The sequence below is a fragment of the Falco rusticolus genome, chromosome Z, assembly GCF_015220075.1.
Source record: "Falco rusticolus isolate bFalRus1 chromosome Z, bFalRus1.pri, whole genome shotgun sequence".
Lineage (NCBI taxonomy): Eukaryota > Metazoa > Chordata > Aves > Falconiformes > Falconidae > Falco > Falco rusticolus.
In genome coordinates, this window is record NC_051210.1 from 65,720,620 (window position 1) to 65,742,464 (window position 21,845).

Here is a 21,845-nt window from a genome sequence, read left to right on the forward strand (position 1 = left end):
GTTTTGTTTCATTCAGTTTGGAACTAGCCCAGTTAACACTGTCTGGGGATTGCATGCAAAAGTTTAAAAACATAGACTCACAAACCTGTGGTCGTTTCTCTTTGGGTAATGCTTCCCCCTCCATGGTTTGTGTGTAGCCTTGCAGTAACTGCCGCGAGAGGGCTCTGGCAGCACACCACTGTGCTGGCCAAATCCTTCTTGCAGGCAGGGGTCTGCAGTTCTTAGCCACTAGTTAACTCTGCCGTTTGTTCCTATTCAAAATTTAAAAAACTTAATTGGGGTTACAAAACACTGCCATGCCATGTTTATTTAACACATGTCTACTTAAAGGAGCCTGTATTAGGAACTATGTAACCCAGATAAGAATGCCAATTAATTAGGTAGACAAGCTCAGGGTTAAAAGTGAAAAATTCAGAAGAGAGTTATAGAATTTCTCCCATGTCTGTTTAAATAATTTTGGGGTATGTTTTTAAATTTAAGGTTGTTCATGAAAACAGTTCTTCATCTGAGATTGTGTTCACAGTAAGACAGCTTCCAGCACATGGATACATTCGGAAGTTTTCCTCAGAAGAAAATTATCTCAGTGCTGACCAAAGGCCGGTTTTGAGCTTCACACAGCAAGATGTTGATGAGGGAAAAGTTCAGTATGTGCAGACAGTTTCTGACCAACTCGATGACCGTTTTTCTCTGGATGTGACCAATAGTGTCCAAACAGTGAGTGGAATTGAGATCTCTGTAGACATCATCCCCAGAATGATTCCACTAGAAGTACAGAACTTCACGGTACTTGAAGGGGGCTCAAAAGCCCTGGTGGAAGACTACCTTAAAATTTCTAGTAGACACTTTGCAGGACTCAGCTGTGAATTTATTTTAATTGAGCAGCCAAAACATGGGTATATTGAAAACTCTCATGTTCCTGGAATAAAGTTAACCACATTTACCAGAAAACAGGTAATGCATTTAGATCTGCTTTGCTGTAGTCGTGATTAATTCTTTGTATTGCTAAAAGCTATGAGGTGGTTTGGTAGGAAGTGGTGGGATGCATGAGTCTGAGCTTTATTCTGGCCTTGTACTGAAGATCTTTGTGCAGTTGCTACCTTGTCATTTAGGGTGGGGAGGGAGGGTGCCTTGTTGTGGTGAACCACATCACTTCCTTGTGTACCAGTGTTCACACAGACTAGTGTGCTATAATCACAGTAGACTGATGGGGTCACTCACACTTAGGCAGAGTTGTTGGTGTTCTGGAAACCTAAAACAGACAGACTGTGAGTACATTTCGAAAAGACCAGAGGAAATAATGTGTAGATTGAACAAGGAGGAAAATGGAAAAAAAATATTTTTCTTCAGTCATGTCTTTGCTCACAGAGAAGCAGTATATGCATGATAAACTACTTTTCAGTCTTTTAGCTCTAACAACAAAACTGTAAGTCACCATCTACTAAAACTGTATTCAGTTTATAGATTCCAGGAAACATTGTGCTTCAGGATGAAGGGGGAATGCTGAGAATGGCAAAATTAAGATATTCTGGCTAGAGGAATGGGCAGATGAGCTGTAAATTTTGCTGTTGTGAACAGAACAACAAATATAGAGGTACAGATCAGATATGAGCATGAATAAAGTCTTAGAAGTCATAAAAAGTTGAGGCAATAAATACAGAGAGGCATGACAAGACTTGAATATTTTTCTTCTTTCATTGTGGCATTTTCTTTTAGCCTCTTTAATTTTTCCGGTTGTTACATTTTTCAGGTGGGGCAAGAATTAATTTACTATGTTCATGATGGCAGCGAGGAACTGATGGACAATTTTACTGTGATGGTAAATAACACGGAATTGTGGAAACAAAGCTTGCCCCGAACTGTATTTGTAACAGTTACTGCCGTAAATGATGAAGCTCCTGTTATAAAAGTTAACAGAATTCTTCGGGTATGTTTGTCAATCATGTGATGTTGAAATTATTTCTAACCTGATACCAGTTAATGTACCTTCATTAACAGAGCATTAGGTTTGATTCTGGTGGGGCAGTCAATGTAACAAATGGTGGTCCTGGGGTTTAAGTAAATTAGTGTTAATGAAGGGAAGGGGTAGGGTAATGTATATTTAGGGAGATTCTAGTCATCATGAAGAACACTTTCTGCTGTTGTGATGTAAAGTTCATCTAGAAGGCTGACTGAGCTTTATTTTAATCTTAAAGATACGTGAAGTCTCTTGGACTGACAGGTCTTGTGGGGTGGGATGGCTTGCACCTGGATCGTTGTGTGTTAGTGTTGTTTGCTAGGGCATCTTGAGGGCTCTTAACGAATGGTGTAGCTTAGAAAAGTACCAGGAGTAGTGATAATGAGAGTGCAAACATCTCACTGTTGTCTTTGGACAGGCTTCAGACCCTGTGCCTCTTGCCTTTAAGTGTACCAAAGGGTCAGACCTGTGGAGGGGCATTCTGCTGCGTGCTTCTCTCTGGATCCCCAGTGGGATGGAGCAAGAGGAGTGAGCAGCATTTTCACTAGCACTTCATTAGGGAATTCACTATGCGTTGGGTATTTCTGATACAAACCAGGAATGTTCCCTTCTTTAGAAGTTTCTGATAAGAGTAATACGATGCAGTCTGTGAAAACTTAGAGTGTTAGAGGTCATCAAAGTATTAGTACAGACACTGAAACTATTACCGTGTGATACTAGGAGCTAAAAAAAGAACATGCTAATTGTGTCTTAACTCCCCCTCTGCCACCAAATTTCTGAAGAAAATTTTAAAATCATTAATGGATGCTACCTTTTGCTCTTAACAGACATAGCTGGCTTCTTAATCTTTTGATTTTTGAAAAAAGTCACTACTATCACTTCAGTTTCAGTGCTGTTTCAGATTTGTTTGTTTATTTATTTGCTTATTTATTTATAGGCTTGTTATTTGTTTGTGTTATAATCATAGTAACCAGAACCAATTTATTGTGAACACTGTACCCATGTAAACCAAAAAGCCCCTGTGTGTAAAGGCTTCCAGTATGAGATCTGATGAGTAAAAATAAATTAGGTGACTGAAAAGCAGAATGAAATGGATATGGGTCAGCTGATGAACCTGTGATCACTGTAAACCAGCTGAGAGGCATCAAGACAGAGAAGATATTTAGGAAGGGGTTTGAAAGAAGCTAAGCAGGGTATTTTGATACTACACCATCCCTAGTGCCGTATGGTCCAGTTTACAAATTGGTGGCACCCAAAACATGCATGTAATTTTACATAGTTGTGTGTTGCAGAGGAAGAATAGATTGCTGTAAAGATAATCATAACCTTTTGTTGTGTATTTAGCCTCTTCACATGAGAAAGGACATTAATTTTAAAACAGTGATAGTAGTAGTATCGCGTGGCTTTGCAGTGACAGCAGATAGTCTGTGACAGTCTGCAGATGCCTGCAACAAAAGACACCCTGGCTTGTGCAGAGACTGCTGGCAGAAGCACATACTTCACAAGCATTTCAAATTCACAAGAGTAAAACCTTCCCTGGTTAAAGTAATTACAGCGGTATTCTACAGACGTCAGCACAGCACACTGTAATGTTTGTCCAGTCACAGACAAGAGGGGCGTATGTCCAGTTGGATTTTTCTGTGTCTCTCTTCTAGTGCATTAGTGGCATTGAACTGCAGTCTGTTAACACAACTGCAGTGCACTGCACTGCAGCATATGGATTTTTCTAAAAGTATCTGTAAGCCTGGGCTTCCCAAGAACAATGATAACAGAGCTTAACCTAGACAGAGCTAACCTTGGTCCTCTCTTCTGGGGAGGCATTTTGCATGCTACCCAGAACCAGTATGCTGCCTTTGGGCCTGTGGTTTTGCTGGTCATGTGTAAGCTATTGCTGAGAAATAACCTTAGTTTTTGTCATGAGTGGGTACTAATAAGTAGACATATGTCGGATTCATGTACAGACTAAAATGAAGCTGGAAGATACATCCTGGCAGGGACACACTGAGGTGATCCTTCTTCCAAGCGAACTTGCACATCCCAAGTAGGTGGGGTAAAATGGGTTTTCTTAGTCCTGCTAAATATTGAGATGAGGCAGGCATTCCTGTTTAGGGTGATACTCGCTGGCTCCATATTCTAGCCAAGCAGTCTGTGCTCCTTAAGGACATTGTAGTGGTGAATGTTGAGTTGTTGTGTGTTGCTTTTAGGAAGACAGTAGCTCTTTCATGTCTTTTGAGAAGTTGGAAATGTTCAAAACGTACATAAGTATAAAACAAGGGACCAGTACTCTGAAAACTGAGGTCCAGTAGGATGATTTGACTGAAGTTTAGCACCTCAGAAATTTTGCAGATCTCAATCTAAAGGATTAGAAAGAACTGCTGAACAATCAAAAAATAGGTTAGTATATGGCATCTGCTGTTGAGAAATATCTTATGTGAAAAGCTGCCTTATGTGGCCAGTGATGTTGATGTGGATGTATGAAAGTTAATCTTGGCCTTTGTCACAGGGCTTCTGGCCAAATGCAAGAAACTGTTGGGCATCTGCACACATGCTGAATGGGTCCTTCAACTCTAGCTTCCTCACTTCTGAGGCATCCATAACATCCCTTCTTCAAACAACCTTGTCTGTTGTTGTGAAGGTTATGAACACCACAGGGAGTTTCAGAAGGACAAACAACCAAAAATGTTAGGAATTATTACTGACTTTTCTCTAGGGAGTGAAAGTAAATGATGTTTTTAGGGATTTGTTGGGTGTCCTCCTGCCTTGTGATTTTGTGACATGCTGAAGTATTCACATTAACATAACTTATGAGATACAGAAAGTTGTACTATCCTGAGAACTTCTGTAGTGTATGCTGGTAATCCCTGCATTTAATTTAAAGTCTTTCCATTAGAACAGTAAATGCATGAGGGGTATTTTTATTTAGAAACTGCACAGCATTCTAGGTACAATTTCCTAAAATTTCCGCAGGTTCCATTTTTATTTTTTTTTAATGGAGTGGGAATGGAGAAGGGAAATAGGATATTCTTAAGAAGATCATTACCCTGGCATTATTTGCTGTGTTTATGTATATGTTTAAATACGTTTATGGGTCATGATGCTGTGAAATGACCGTATCCTCCTGTTGCCACAAGAGGGCTGTGTTTTCCTAGAATTAGACTTACTTAAAAAACAAATTCAAACACTGTTGTTTTGTTGTATTTATTTTGTTTGATTTCTTTAAATCACTCACCAGAGTATTAAAATGCCCATGAATATAAAGTTTCTGGTAGGATATGTAGCATGCAAGGAGGTATGATAAGCTGGATGCTGTAAGTAGAGCAGAATGAATTAGTTCTTACTGGGGAGGGTCATGAACCTTTTTTGGGACTATGCCTGTGGAATGTGTTAGGCACATGCAGAATTAGTGTAATGCTATGTTCTGGAAGTTCAGATACAGTTTTCATGATGCCCTTCAAGGAGGACTTGATCCCAGACGTGGAAAATAAGACACTTGCGCAGTATTTGCAGTATTCTGGGTGTCAGCTTCCCTACAGCCCTTCTTCAGCTCTTGGATCTCCTTTCATTCCTCAAGGATCATGTTGCAGGTCATGTGCAGTACTTTAAAAAGCATTGTGTGTTAGTGTGCTGGAACAATAGAAATAAACACTGGCCTTACAGAAAAAAAAGCTCAGCTCTTCCTTTAGTAAGAGGAAAAAAATTGAAACTCAATGAATCATTTGTAAACACATGTTTGCAAAATCCTTTCTTATGTTTTTGCATATTCTGTATGTGAACTTTTTTTGTAGAATGATTTGAATCAAGTGCTACTGAGTTAAAGGGTCTCCATACAAAAACAGTGACACTGATGTGGTTATTTGGTGCTGCTCAATAAGGCAGCCTTTACTATTAGTTATTATCCTTTTTGTTTATAGGTGGCATCTTTTATCAAACATCAGTAGTAGTAATTACATTACAGAGAAATATGTATTTCAAGGCAGGAAATAGCTACTTCCTGGTTACAAGATATTTTCTATTATAAAATGGAACACAACTTTTTTTCAAGCTTTTTTTTTTCTAATTAGAAAACACATATAATTTCATTTTAGTATCTCTTATTTCATGGCACCTATTTTGGGACACAATGTAGTCTAAATCTTTCCTTTGTTGAAGTATCATGGCAAAAATCTCAGTGGCTTTAATAGGTTTTCTTCCATGGTTTTTATTAAAAAGCAAAATTGATATGTAGGGAAACATCTGTGGTTGCTGTTTTTTGGTTCTGGCAGAGGTAAAATACCCTTTGTCAGGGATCGTGTTTCCTCTTCAGCCATTTGGTGTGATGTTACTACCAGATACTGGTTAAGTGTACTAAGACCATAGCAAGACAGGAAGGGACAATGCAGTTTTTTGAAGCTCAAACTGAGGTTTTTAAAGGCTCAGATTCTTAAGATAGTACGCTTTAATACAAACTCTGCATGGAAAGAATTGGTATTGATGTATTGAATGCTCATTTCTTGTTGAGATAAATATGTATTGTTCTTTGTTAGTCTTATACTTTTGTTTGTAATTCCAAATAAGTATAGCAAAGATGGAGAGTAAAATGGGCTGTTGCTTATAATTTCCAAACAAGAAATTATCCAGAAAGTCATGGATGAGTTTCAGACAGCAGTCCTTTGTGCTTGAAAGAAGGATCTTGCAGCTTGTGCATATCTTAAGCTAAAAAAAATAATGAAATAATTAAGATTGACTGGAATTAAGTATTGACTTTTATACTGTCTTTCTAAAAACTAGTTAACTATTTTATCTGGAAGCATGACCTTGCAAAGTGGTACGCAACTGTTGGAGGTGTTGATTCCTTCCATCTCCCACTGGACTGAGTACCTCTGTGGGTTGTTCGGAGCACTAAGAAAGGGCCTTTAGTGCGTGTTGTTAGAAGGAAACAATGCAGCTACAAGAAACATTTCATTTGTATTGGAGAGTGCGCTGTACCTAGGCTGTTTTTCTTTTTTCTTTTCTGCTGGTGAAAGTAGAACATGTTGAATGCCTTGCCTGCTGTGAAGTACATGACACTAATATTCATGTGTATGTGTTGGAAAGGAGCTCCTTGACTCAGTTATCATAATACAATCTGGTTGTGTTTGTAAGAGTTTGGATAGTGCCTGACAAATAGAGCACTTGTTCGGCTATCTAAAATTCAAACTGTTGTAGGGTGTGTTTGCTTGTATTATTTCATGGCCTTGTTTTTGAAAACCATTTTCCAACATTAACTATTCCAGTACGTGATCAGAGATTTGGATGGACAGTAATGAAACCTGTCATAGCTGCTAGTGTTGCACAGCACAAATCTTTCTTCTTTCTTTTTCTTTGAGTTTTTTTTCACCCCTGTTTTCTTTTGTATGCATTTTCTTTATTACTATTTTTTTATTATCTTTGCTTTTCTAGGTCTGGGTGGGTTCAGTCACGGAAATAACTATTGATGACCTCTGTGCAGAAGACAAGGACTCCTCACCATCAGAACTGATATATTCCATCACTCCACCTAGCAATGGGCACTTGGCTCTGAAATCTTCTCCAAACAAGAGCATCCTTAGTTTTACCCAGGCTCATATAATTGAAGGGCAGCTGGTATTTGTGCACAATGGTATGTGGTTTCAAAAATACCACCTCTGTTACCAAAATATTTCTCCTGTTCAGTATATTTGTGTTTGTAATCCTTTGAAGATCTCTTTGTAATGTCACAAAAATCTCAGAGTACCAGTTATGTGATGCATGATCTCACAAACTAAACAGGAAAGGGCCTAATGACTGCTTAAATGCTTGCTCACCAAGAAACCTTGGTGTATTAGTGGTTCAGTTAGTCACAGTCTTCTTTCTGAAAGCAGGTTTGCGGTAGGGGAATGTTGCTGTGGCTTTCAGAGATGTGAAACCCTTTTTTTTTTTTTTTACTATTGTCATTGAGAAACTCCTGAAACCTTTCTTCTTGCTACAGTGCAGAGCAATTCATGGACCAACAGTGTCTCAGATACCTACCACAATGTAGTTCTATTCCTGCGCAGCTCAGGGAAATGAAGTTATGGTTCATCTGGGTGATGTCAACCTGTCTTTCAGGCTGTGTAGGAATTTGGCTTTTAAACACTGACTTTTTTCTGCCAGCAGTCAGAGTTAGAGGTCGGGTTATTTGTGCTGCTGCTGCAGAGAGAATGTGTAGGGAACAAAAAAGAAATCAGGGCAGCTTCATGCACCCTTGAGTGGCAGAGCGGGGAAGCCACAGGAATGAACATCCCGGTGGCGTTCCAGCCAGAGCAAGAGTTGGGGCTTTTACAGGGCGATGGCTTCTTTCCTCTTGCTCCAGGTCTGTTACTGTGTTACCTCAACTGAAAGAGGAAAGTAGGTGGTAAAGAAGGAACAAACCCCTTTTGGAGAAGGATATGGAAGAAGTACAGAATCCCAGAACCACAGAATGGTCAGGGTTGGAAGTGGCCTGTGGAGGTCATCTAGTCTAACCCCCCTGCTAGAGCAGGTTGCAAAGAGCCATGTCCAGGCAGGTTTTGAGTGTCTCCAGAGACCTTCTGGGAAACGTGTTCAAGTGCTGTGTCACCCTTAAAGTAAAAAAAATTCTTCCTCATGTTCAAAAGGAACGTCGTGTGTTTCAGGTTGTGCCTGTTGTCCCTTGTCCTGTCTCTGGGAACTACTGAAAAGAGCCTGGCCCCTGTCTGTTGACGCTTGTCCTTAAGATACTTGTAGACATTGATAAGATCCCCTCTCAGTCTTCTCCAGGCTAAGCAGGCCCAGGTCCCTCAGCCTTTCCTCAGAAGGGAGATGCTCCAGCCCCCTCACCATCTTCACAGCCCTTCACGGGACCCTCTGCAGTAGTTTCCTGTCTCCCATGAAGCACGGAGCCCAGCACTGGACACAGCACGCCAGATGCGCTTCACCAGGGCAGAGCAGAGGGGAGGATCACCTCCCTCGACCTGCTGGCCACGTTCCCCTAATGCCCCCCAGGATCCCACTGGCCGCCTTGGCCACAGGACACACTGCTGGCTCATGGGCACCTTGCTGTGCTCCAGCACTCCCAGGCCCTTCTCCGCAGAGCTGCCTTCCAGCAGGTCGGCCCCAGCCTCTGCTGGTGTGTGGGGTTGTTCCTCCCCAGGTGCAGGACCCTACACTTGCCTCTGCTGAACTTCATCAGGTTCCTCCCCACCCAACTCTCCAGCCTGTCCAGGTCTCGCTGAATGGCAGCGCAGCCTGCTGGGGTATCAGCCCCTGCTCCCAGCTCTGTATCATCAGCAAACCTGCTGAGGGGACACTCAGTCCCTTCACCCAGGTCACTGATGAGTAAGTTGACCAGGACTGGACCCAGCACTGACCCCTGGGGAACACCATGAGCTACAGGCCTCCAGCGGACTCTGTGCTGCTGATCACAACTCTATGAGCTCTGCCATCCAGCCAGTTCTCCATCCACCTCACTGTCCACCCATCCAGCCCACACTTCCTGAGCTTACCTGTGAGGGTGTTATGGGAGACAGTGCCAAAAGCCTTGCTGAGGTCTCTTTCTTTCATTCGCTGCTCTCCCCTCATCCACCCAGCCAGTCATTCCATCTTAGATGGCTATCAGGTTGGTCAGGCATGATTTCCCCTTGGTGAATCCATGCTGGCTGTTCCTGATAACCTTCTTTTCCTCCACATGCTTTGATATGACCTCCAGGATGACCTGTTCCATCACCTTTCCAGGGATGGAGGTGAGGCTGGCCAGCCTGTAGTTTCCCAGGTCCTCCTTGCCCTTTTTGAAGACTGGAGTGACATTTTTCCTCTAGTCCTCAGACATGTCTCCTTCCTCCATGACCTTTCAAAGATGATGGAGAGTGGCTTAGCAATAACATCTACCAACTCCCTCAGCACTCCAGAGTGAATCCCATCGGGGCCCATGGATTTGTGGGTGTTAAATTTTCTTAAGTGATCTCTAACATGATCCTTCTTGACTAAGGGAATGTCTTCCTTTTCCCAGATTTCCTCTCTTGCCGCCAGGGTCTGGGATTCCTGAGGGCTGGCCTTGGCAGTGGAGACTGAAGCAAAGAAGGCATTCAGTAACTCCACCTTCTCTGTGTCCTTCATCACCGGTGCTCCCACCTCATTGAGCAGCAGGCCAACATTTTCCCCAGTCATGCTTTTCCTGCTGAGGTACTTGAAGAAACCCTTCTTGTTGTCCTTGACCTCCCTCACCAGATTTAATTCCAAATGGACCTTATCCTTCCTTGTCACCTCCCTGTATGTTCTGTCCACATCCCTATATTCCTCCCAAATGGCCTGTCCATTTTTCCACATCCCATAAACTTCCTTCTTTGCCAGAACTCCTTGCTCATCCATGCAGGCCTCCCGCCCCTTTGCATGATTTCTTATTCATAGAGATGCACTGATCTTGGGCTTGGAGGAAGTGATGCTTGAATATTACACAGCTGTTTTGGACCCCCCTACCTTCTAGGGCCCTAACCCATAGGATTTCTCTAAGCAGGTCCTTGAAGAGGCCAAAGTTAGGTCTCCTGAAGTCCAGGTTTGCAATCCTACTTTTTACCTTGCTGCCTCCACAGCACTTTCTTGCCAGCCCCGAGGCAGGCTGGAATTATTTCTAGTGCTCCCTTGGGTGCAGCAGTCATTCCAGATCTGTGCTGTGTCTTTATGAGGCTTGGTGCAGGTTAAAGTGCTCTGTCTTCCAATGCACTGTCTTGCAGAGTGCATATGCGTTGCTGAGATTGCTTTACAAGCAGCTGCTGGTGAGCTGCAAGTATCCTGCTCAAATAATTTAGTCAGGAAATAAAAGGTCAAGAGCATGGCAAAAGTGAGCCAAGCCATTTAAATTGTTCCGAGAGAGACTTTGACTAAAACCCCTTATGGTGGTAGGACGGTGGTAGTCTCAATGTAATGAAATTAATCCAGTCTTGGGTTCCAGAAAGGGCACATGCACATCTGTAGTCTTAGGAAGTGAATCTTAATACAAGTAAAAAGAATAGCAATTTTCATTTTCCAGTGAGTGGGAGTGTGGGTTGTATAGTAAATCTGAAAAGTAGAATTGCTCAGGTCATGTGTCAGCTCTTGCAGCTGCTCTGGCTCAGCCATCTGCTCAGCCTCATGGCCTCTAGTGTTTAGGAAGTAGTTTGGACATGTTGCTTCTTTTCCTTTCTCAGTCTGTGGTTTTCTTTCCTCCTTCATCTTGGACTGTTGCTAGAATGTAGTTGTTACTTCCATTTTTTGCTTCCAGCCTTGTCCTGGGGCCTTTCCTTATCTGATTGCTTTCATCCAGCTTTTTACCCCTTTTTATCTTCAGCTGTTCTGACCATCATCTTGAGTTTTCTAGTGTGTGCTAGCTTCTTCGGCTCCTCCTGGGAAGTAACCCCACTTCATGTTCTCCACAGCTTGGTGTCTACCCTTCCTACTCACTCTAGCCCTTTCCCAAGGCAGCATCTTCTTGGCGGAGGCAGCCCTTCCATATCCTGGCTGCTCCTTGTGGCACCACAGATCTTTTACATCTGTACATAGCAGTGACTCCCCATCCTTGGGGTCCTTTGTATCGCCAAAGAAAGTACTACGGTACTTGGCTTTTATGCCTCTAACATTAGACCTCATTTCTCTTCATCTTTGTTCAGTCTTACATTGTGCTGCTTATTCTGTGCTGTGAGTTACAAATTTCTGTCTTTGTTCTCCTGTTTTCCCCTTAAATTTTGTGTTTGTTTCCTCTGTAGTCCCCAACTGTACTGTCACCAGCATAAATGCAGAAACAGGATATACATTCCCTTTTCTGTACTCCTCCTTCCATGTGAGAATTCCTTCTCTTTTCCACCCTTGCTTCACTCCAGGGTGCTCCCATCCCACTTTCACAGTATGAGGCTTGCCCTTAAATCCTGCCAGTGTTTTCCTTCGAGGGGTACTGAATTGAACTCTTGTTGGTTCTGAAGCCTCAGGGTCTTTTCAGTGCAGTGTTTGCAATCCTCTTTCTGGGTCCTTTTTATCACCTCTGATCAGGTATGCCTTTAGAATTTATTTGTGACAAAATAATATGTGCTCCACCCAAGCAGCACTTCAGGATTTAATCCTGTTCCTGACTCTGCCAATGACAAAATGTCTGTATCAGTTGGGCAGTTGCCCTGCATTAGCCAAAAAACCGAAGTAAGGCTAAGTAAGCCTTTTTTTTTTTTTTTTTTTCCCCAACCTGAGGTAAATAGTAGACTCCTCAATGCCTTTTTACATGTGCAACTACTTGTGCATCTTCCATCAGAGAATAGAAGCTTTTAAAATAAAAACAATATGACCTGATCTTCTAGAGCTGCCTCGGTGCCAGGCTGGATATAAGAGCGTTGCCTAGGGGATTTAACTTTAATCTCAACCCACGTTCGATTCCTCTGATATGTTAATTTCTAATGAGGCAAGGAGTGCTGGTCTTTATATGAAAGTACATGGAATCCCTCTCACTTTCAGGATATATATTCATGTAGCAATTCTCATTGCTAAATTGGGCAAAGCAAGTAGAAGAGCAGTGATAACTGTTTGCAACAGTTAATGTTTCCATTTCTCATTCTCTCTTTTTACCTAATTAAGCTGGGGAGCCTCTACTTAAAGCAGTAAGTCAGTACCGAGAGGTGGATTTTTACAGCAATCCACTCAGACTTGTGGAGGTATTTTGCTATCGCTCATGCCAAAGTACACGCAGATCCTAAGATTAAAGAAAAAAATGTGCAAGTACACATAACCTCTGAAATAGTTTAAGCTGTGACAACATAACGCTGTTCAGCAAAGCTGAAGCAGAGTGAAGAGGTGAAGGAAACAACCTGAGAGTTGATTCAATCTTTCAAACGTAAATGAAAATGAAAGAACATTCTACTTGTTTTTCTCACCAGATTCCTTCTTTGCCAAAATATGACTGCTTAAGTGCTCCTTAGGGTCACTCCTAAGGTGGAAAAGGAATAGGAAATCTGGGTGTTGTTGTCTCCCCAAGTTTAACTTGGTTTTCGGCTCTACCAGGGTCAGTGAAGAAAGAATGTGCACTCTGCTGATTTACATCTAAGGGATGTCTGGCCTTGAGTGTGAACAACAGCCAGTAGTTTTTCCTTGGGAAGGTGTTCTCTGCATTATTACTTTATTTAATTCTAATTAAGGTAAGAGGTACTGACCAAAAATTGCTTCAGGATGTCTTTGGATATATTTCACTGTAGCCAGGAGAAAAAGGGGTCCATTGTATGTTTGTGTGTTTTGGATGACAAATGGAATAAGACAAGAATAAATTTACATTTTTATTTTCTACAGGAGCGATGTCTGGAAGCTTCAACTTCCAGGTAACAGACGGTTTGAACTCTGCACCTCGACAGACTTTCAGCATCACAGCTCAGATGCTTGTCATTAGCCTTGAAGTGAACAAAGGCCTTGGAGTCTTTCCAGGTCTGTTTTTAAAGGTTATTGTGACTTTGTCTACTTGGAAGAATTACATAATATATAGTTATTTGTCAGATAGCTAGTTGGCTAAAGTAAAGAAAACTGTACCTAGGAACATCTCTCTGTCTTGATTTTCAAAAGAACAGTTATGTTTTCTCAAACAACATATGGCTTTATTGTTTTGTAGTCTTTAATTTTTTGATATATGCATATGCTTGGAGTCATGGAAATTGGCAGTGAAATAAATAAGCGCAGTGTGACGATAACAGTGTCTGCCTAGACTCTGAACATTCCCCATTCAGATTTGTTTAAAACTCTATATTAATGTATTTAGAGGTGTCTTAGCTGGTTGTGATTTTGCCTGGTAAAAGCAAAAGTGAAGCTTGTGTCCATGGGATTCTGAATAGCACACGTAAGTTTGCCAGATTGCTAGTTTGCTTTCTTATTGTTTGAGCTGAGTTACAGAGAGCAGGACAGACTCACTGATGAATCAGAAGAACTGAAAGCTTTGGTTTGTATTTGTGTGTTTCAAACTAGTTGGATCAGCAGCTGAGTATCTTCTTAATGAAATCCCAGTCCTGTAGGAGCTGATGTGTTAAGAGTCTCACCAGAGCCGTTTACTGCTTTGCATTGGCAAGAGTAATTCCTCATTGAGTTAGTAATCTAACATTAATTATAGGATTAAAGATGAAATTAAGATTAGTCTTCTCTCAGCCATGTCTTGCATCACACTTCTGTTTGTGCTACCTTCTTTTTGGTCTAAACATGATCTGTACAGCCAGAGAGAGAATGAGAATTGGTAAAGCTTTATAGGTATTACATTGTACCTTAATTTATTAATTTGATACAGAAGGAGAAGACTTTAGCTTCTTAAACTTCCTGAATATAAGCAGCATAAACAAAGGCTTGCAACAAAAGCCACTTAAACACAGGCAACAAAAAATGAGATTGCAGTGGCATGATCTTCTACTTCAGTCAATATAAATGGGATTCACATAAATCCACTTACAGAGTTTATTAATCTGGGATTTTGGTGTGTAAGGTTGCCTCAGGCACAGGGGTTTACAGGAGTTCTATCTTAAGACAGAGATAATTGTAAGAAGAGTGTGCCTGGTACTTCCATGGAGGGCAAAGTCTCCAGACTGTCAATCTGTTCTCTAGTTTGCAAAATACAGTATTTCTTTCAGCACTGCAATCTGTATTCATCTAAGCCTAGAGTTTTTATTGAATTCTTGCTTACTTTGGGTTGGCAAAATTCCTTTTTGGTGTTAGAATACCAGCTTTTTCACCCATTCTCTTTATGATGCTTTTAAAAGATGTTCTGGAGCTGTATGGGTTTCAGCCGTACTTGCTTATCATGAAATTACTATTACAACAATGATGGTGCCAAATGGTTAATACACATAAAAACAATAGCCAGTGTCCTGTTATATTTTATAGCACTGGAGGAAAAGTTAATTTTGAGACAACTTGAACAATCTTCTCTTTAGAGAAGTAAAAATTGAATGTATCTTGAAGAATTTGGTATTTCTTCATGACTGGGTGTAAACTGTTCTCTTAAGCATATTGTTCTGCAATTTTATAAGAGCATATACTGCTGTTTTCTTCTGTGTTGGATATACCAGATTTGTTTATACAATTTATGGACTTTTTTTGTTCAACAGAAGCTTGTTTTATTCAATGTGCTAAGTAAATTGACTACAAGATATATGAGTTTTTTCTTACACATGCTAGATACCTACCATGTGGAAATTTGCTGTCTTCAGGGAAGCAGTTACTCAAAGAATGAATGACCCGAGTAGCTCTTTGAGAAGAAGAGGCAGCCTGCCTTCTAGGTTTTTGGAGGCAGAGCTGTCTAAGCAGTCCATAGATGAGATGATTCATAACTGTTTAACAGTGATAGGCAGAATACTCATGCCAAAGCACTTTCCAAATCTTAAATGTAGACAGTAAAAATTAACACCATAATTATTACATACCACTGATGGCCTTATGCTGTTGCGTTTTACTTGTATGGATAAGCTTGGACACACTTTACAGCACCCATCCTTGTGTGTCTTCCTCCCCTATCTCTGCCTCTTTCTCCTGTGTTTGGGTGGGGTTGGTTTTGCAACAGCTCTGTTCCTGCCTGTGGGAGCAAGCAGACAGTGTGCGCGCTTCCCTTCCCTTTCCTTCACCTAGTCTGTGGCTGGCAAATAACCTTCTTCTTCTCCCTGTTGAGGTGCTGGGCCAGAGCAGAACAACTGTGAGTGCTGGAAAAGGTTCTGATGTCTCAGGACAAAAGTGGGTGAAGGAGGAGGTTATGTTTGGGGAAAGATCCCATTTTACAGGAAAGCATGAGTGACTTTACTGTCTGTGGCCCAAGACTGTATTTCAGCCTGTGCTGTGAGATCAAGTCTACTAGGAATAGACAGGGACTTTGTGGCCCCCATGTCCCTGCACTGTGATGGTGGTGGTGTGGTAATCTGGTACACTTATGAAAAACTGGAGTGGTAACTTCCATTGCTACAGTGTGATCATATTTGACAGTTACTCCATCTTACTCTGTTATAGCAATGAGACCTGATTTGCATAAGTAAGAGATTATTGAGAAATAACTGAGTTTGCAGATACACGTGGTCTGATTAGCTGTTGCTTTCAGTTCTATGTTCCTGACCACATCTGCTGTACACGCAACACAAGGTCATGCTTCCCTCTTTGTCACACAAAAAAGGGAAGAGAGAGGAAGAGAAGGGAGACTTCTTGAATTAGACAGAGTATGGGAGAATTTTACTAGACCTGAGGAACTGCTTCACTCTTCAGAGCAGTATGGACAGAGAGGCAGGGGAAAGCAGGCAGAGCCAGAAGTTCTCTTCATTATAACTTTGTTTCAAAGTAGATAGGGTTTGAACCAGGGCACAACTACATGTGAACAGGCCGAATCCTGGCATTACTAATGGCTTTGCAGAACATCCCCATTTTTCAGTTTCCTTACCATACTTTTCTTCTGAATATTATAGCACGAACATTTATTTTGTGTTAATTCCTGTGTAAACATTATGCTTTATTGAATATGTATTGATAATTCAGACTTCAGGGATATATACAGCTAGTATCTGAAGTTATGTATTGCAACCTGTAAAAGCTTGTTGCTCAAGAAAGAAGGAAAATTTTAAACATGAGGTAGAAGTGGGGATGGGGAATAGGATTATATGAATCTAGTGCTCCTCCAAGAGTATCATTAATCGTGAGATTTAGGTTACTGAGTGTGTACCATGAAACAGTGCATCAAGAAGAAGCCAAGTAAAAACTCTTTTTTCTTTTAGGAAATTACTAGGTTTGATTTTGTCACAGCTATGTCAAAAATAGTTTTGGTTTGACTAAATGCCAGAAGGGTCTTTATAAATCTTTACAATATTTAAGCCAGACATTACTGGTGGTGTGGTGCTATGTATTAAAAGGATTTTGTTACCCCTTAGTCCCTGTCCATCTTAATAATACATTATTTCAGTTCAGGCCGTTATTTCTGCTGTGTGATGCTCCTCCTAGTTTGTTTAAACCAGTATTTATTTTTTAATTTCATTTAATGAAAATCATCTTTCATATCAATAAAGTGTGGTTCAAGCTTCTGGTAATAATTGATTTTAGTTTGTGTGTTCACTAGAAACTTTGCTGTGTTAAGGCTTCTTTCTGCCAAGTCACCCTGCCTTCTGTGGGCAGCTGGGATTACCAAAATCATTAACAATGGTGACTTCAGCTGGAGTCTGAATTCAGTTCTAGACATGTAATATAGGAGCAGGGCTCTTTATACATGCTCTATTCCTTACCTTGGGTTGTTTTTGCAAAAGCTAGTATTTAGGGATTACGTGTCCTGAAGAGAGCTGCATTTTTAAAATTTGTAAAACAAATGTGCATTCTACTGATGGGCTTTTTGATTGAAAAAGCTGTAGAAGAGTTGTAACTGGAAGATAACCAGAAAAAGAGGTAAATCTGCTGATCATGTAAAATGTTTTTAAAATGCTAAGTAGAATACCTAGATGAGAGGGTGGATTGTGCGTACAAAACATAGCTTTTGGGAAAAATTGCTGTTGCAAATATATGTTATTACAATTGACATTTTTTAGGTTTCAGGAAACCTATTTCACGACACGATCTGAAAGCTGTAACCAATGATGTGACCAATGCAGGAAACAGAACTATAACTTTTATGATTGTAACTTCCCCAAAACTTGGAAGGCTGATCAGAGTAAATTCTGATAATACTACTCAGGAAATCCTCAGTTTTACGCAGTCTATGGTAAGCATTTACTTTATAATAAATAGTTCAGGGGTAGATTGTTATTTCAAAGGGCATCTCAGTTGCTTGTTCTTCGTTGGATCCATTTATATCTGTTAAGTAAGCAGGCATATGTGATCCATCAGTGCATGTCACTAATTATCTGGCATCTAGTAATGAATGCAAGAGGAGCTTTTGTTCCCCTCTACTTGGATACTACAGGGCCTTGGCAATTTCCACTGTTCTGCTTGTAACAGTATTTTTCAAGAAGAGCTGTTCTGGTGCCATTAACCAGCAGTCCAAGGTTGGAAGCCATTAGTTTTTGGCAGGAGTAGCCTTTTGCTCTATGAAAAGTCCAAGTATCAGACGCATTTCAGCTGTACGCAGCCCTCATGGGTGTCCCCAAGAGGACTTTTATTGACTTGACTGGCTGCGATATTAAGTGTTTAAAGAATCTTAACTGTGATACAGGGTCTCATACTTGAATGACTAAAACATGGCAGCTCATGTAACTTGATGGAAAACATTCTTTTGCATCTGAAAAGAAATTACTTACGTCTGTATGCAGAATCTGAACACAACTGTGTGCGCTGCATGCACTAAGTTATTCTCAGAAAATCTAAGCCGGGGAGATAAAAGGAGCTCAATCTTTTGACTTGGCTGGAGGAAAAGTTAAGAGATAATTTGGTCTTGATATATGCTTACAGATTTTAAAAGTGGCAGTTTGATTTAGTGTATGAAGGAATGAGAAAGTTTATTGACCAAAAATAAAAACTTGACCAATAAAACCTGGAAAAAAGGTTGACATTTTTATTAGTTGTCCTCAGATTTTGAAAAAACCTGACCAAGGACTGTGGTGGGGTGAATCTTCACTTGAACTTTATAAATCAAGATGAACACAGAATATATAATCATAAAACTGTGTTCTAATCCTATTATGTTATTGGTTTTGTTGCAATAGTTGCTGTGTTTTGCCTTGCATTATGAAGGAGATGAACTGTTTAATGATACTGTTCCCTTCTGTTTCTAAAATATGTGATTTTTATGAGCATTAGATGAAACAGTTAAGCATGTCAGACAGAAAATCTTTCAGCTAAGGTTTTGAAGTGTTACTCTTTTTGCTACGGATATGATCTTTACATTCGTTTATCAGACAGTGCCATGTCAGAACATGCTGCGTATTCTCTATAGCTTCAGTTCTTACTAATGTATAGCTAACTTTCCTTTGAACTTTGTAAATTGTGTAAGAATTTGAGCTGTAATAACATGTATGCCTTTCTTCTCTGTCAGAAGCATTTGTATTGGCCATTTTCACTTCAAACAATAGAGCTAAGTGACTTACTGCAGGTAGAATTAAAGTATTCTAACCAGCTTGCTATTTATTATGGTAGAGAATGAGGTATAATGGAGAGAAAAGAGATACTAAAGAAACTTTCATGGTCTAGCCTGTTGTAGCCATGTGAAGTTAAGTATCAGTGAGAAAATGGCGTTGATATTGTAAACACTGTATATTCCTCATATAGTGGAAAATAAGATATTAAATTTCTGTTTGTTATTAAGAAGATTGTAAACCTGATTTTAATTGAAAATATTTTGCATTAGTTTAGTTCTATGGGTTTTCATTGATTTCATTCTGTGTTATGGAACTTGAAATTTCACTTCTGTAAAGTACTGTGCAGCTAGCTTATAAAAGCAGTTGGCAGTTTTGGTATGGTTCTGAACTCTTCCCTATTCCCTGTGGTTTATTGCTTTGTTGCTAAAGAAAAAAAGGAAAAAAAAAAAAAAGAATTGAAATCACTATTGCTTTCATTCCAAGAAATTTTTTTTTTCATGGACAATTGTTGTTCAGCCAATACAAGAAAATTAGTTGCATATTAAACACACTTGAATAACCCAGTAGTTTTTGACATTATATTTTTTTCTCTGCCAGTACTTTCTATAGTATTTTAGAAGTATTCTCATCTTGCAGCAAGCCACAGCTTCTTCATTATAGTTGAAGTAATTACAGAGGTAAACAAAGAAATCCTCACCAATTCCATTGTCTTCTCAGCCCAGATATTAGCATGGGTTTGCAATTGAAAAAAAAGAAATAACCCTATTAAGATTGATACTAAATGCCATTGAATATAAGGGTGCATATTGTGCCTGTTCTTGTTACAAAAATTTTCTTACTCCAAACTGAGGTCCTAGAGGCATGCTTTGGAAAGTTATCTTGAACCAACATATCCTTTTAATATCAGTTTTGTTTGTTTTGTCCTACAATAGCCGTTAAGAATTAAATCAATATAGGGAAGGCATAAACCTGGAGATGTGCATATGGGATTTTACAACATCAGTCTGAATGTTTTATATAATAAGATGCAATGGTTTTGAGGCTGCTGAGAAAACCGACCCTGAAAGCCCTGTTTCCCTGTTGATCTCAATAGGGGCTCTTGCAGTAATTTCAGGATTAACACTCTGTAGTCTCAGCTCAGATTCTATACTGCTAAAATGATTCATCTGTGATAGAAGCAGGGGCTTTTTTGTTTTCTTTTTTTCACGCTTCCAAGTATATGTGATAGGAATGTGTGCTAATGAGTTCCTCCAGGGTGTTTGCATATTCTGTAGAGTAAGTTACAAACAGTAAACTTAGAACTAGCACCATCTCAGACAGGGATCTCTCTGGCAATTAAAAACAAACACATGCAAGCCAGGTAAGTAGTTGCCTGGGACCTTGCCAAGGATTTAATAGATATAGCTGTCTTCTCTCCAGGCCACTGAAGGCACTGACAGGCAGACCAGACACCAAATTTACTGGATGAGATTCAAGTCCTCTTGACTTGCAGTTATTAGAAATCCTGTTGCATTTTCAATGTATTATGATCAATGTATTGATCTTAAAAGTTTGGCTGTTTCAACTGATGAGAATCTCAGTCTGAAAACTGCCTTTTGCTTTGGAGCCTAAAGAGATAAATGGTTGTATATTGTATAAGCATGTGTTTTTCTGATGATTTACTGCAGTATTTTGCAGTACTTTGAAGTTTACATTCTCATGGTGGGACTGATAGGATTCTCTTGAGTATGATGACCTGCAAGGTCAGTAAAGGCAGGTATAGGACAAGCCAGGTTCCCTCCTGTCTCGTAGGAATCCCTTTCTTGCTGTGAGGTGGTAGAAATTTTCCACTAAGGAACTCCATCAGCAATTTGGTTGTAAATGGGAGTATATTTCAATGGTCATTGCACCTCTTTCTGATTTCTGTAGTCTCTTACCAAGTATCTGTTGACATTCAACATGAAATACCTGCATCAAAGTCCTTGTCAAGCCTTCAGGCTTTCATATGCTTTTTCAGGACAGTGAGGCCCACTGGTATCCTTATAATGAAAAGTGATAGAATGAGAGCAGATGGCCTCAAGTTGCACCAGGGGAGGTTTAGATTGGATATTAGGAAAAAATTCTTTACCAAAAGGGCGGTCAAGCACTGGAACAGGCTGCCCAGGGAAGTGGCTGAGTCACCATCCCTGGAGGTATTTAAAAGACGTGTAAATGTGGTGCTTAGGGCCATGGTTTAGTGTTGGACTTGGCAGTGTTAGGTTAATGGTCTGACTTGATGATCTTAAAGGTCTTTTCCAACCCGAATGATTCTATGATTCTATATACTGTGCATGGACTAAGGAACAAAGGCCTCTCTTGAACAATGTTCTTAAGATATTTTTTTTTCTTCTATCCCCATACTTCTGTGTTTAAAATTATTGTCTTGTTATACTTGTGGCTTTTCTTTACCTGAAACAGGTGGATGAAGGTGTGGTCATGTATGAGCACTTACATGCCGAGACAGCTGATTGGACTACAGAAGATTTCTTTACATTTACTGTCTCCTCTCCACCGTCAGCTCTGGACCTCCAGGTGTTCCATATTGTCATTTCATATGAAATTACCCGGCATGGTGGGAACAGTCGTCTTCTGGCAAATACAGGTAAAGATGCTGTACTGTTTGGTCTCCAAATTGTTTCTGATCTGTCAAGATTCCAGTGAACAAATGTGAAAAAACAAAGGCTACTTTCTCTTCAGTGTAACATATGATGAGAATACTTCTGTCACAGTGTATAGTGTAGATAGCAGCTTGGAAAACTGCATCACTACATCTTTAAAAATGAGATGAGCTACCTGTGTTTGACCCTTCCTACGGCTGTAGTGAGTATTCTTCATTTTGCTGTAACGGTAGATGAAAACAATGTCAGAAGCTATAAGATACTGATATTTCT

At 40.2% G+C, this 21,845-nt stretch overlaps 1 protein-coding gene across 1 annotated transcript in view; it reads left to right on the top strand.

Annotated features, from left to right (window-relative positions):
• The window catches only part of LOC119141662 (chondroitin sulfate proteoglycan 4-like), a 44,756-nt gene that overhangs the window by 16,717 nt on the left and 6,194 nt on the right, over positions 1 to 21,845 (top strand). Inside the window, exons 4-9 of the mRNA XM_037374167.1 lie at positions 481 to 951; positions 1,748 to 1,924; positions 7,373 to 7,571; positions 13,223 to 13,354; positions 17,452 to 17,624; positions 21,373 to 21,556. Of these exons, the coding sequence (XP_037230064.1) occupies positions 481 to 951; positions 1,748 to 1,924; positions 7,373 to 7,571; positions 13,223 to 13,354; positions 17,452 to 17,624; positions 21,373 to 21,556 (1,336 nt within the window). The remainder of the gene's footprint in view (positions 1 to 480; positions 952 to 1,747; positions 1,925 to 7,372; positions 7,572 to 13,222; positions 13,355 to 17,451; positions 17,625 to 21,372; positions 21,557 to 21,845) is intronic.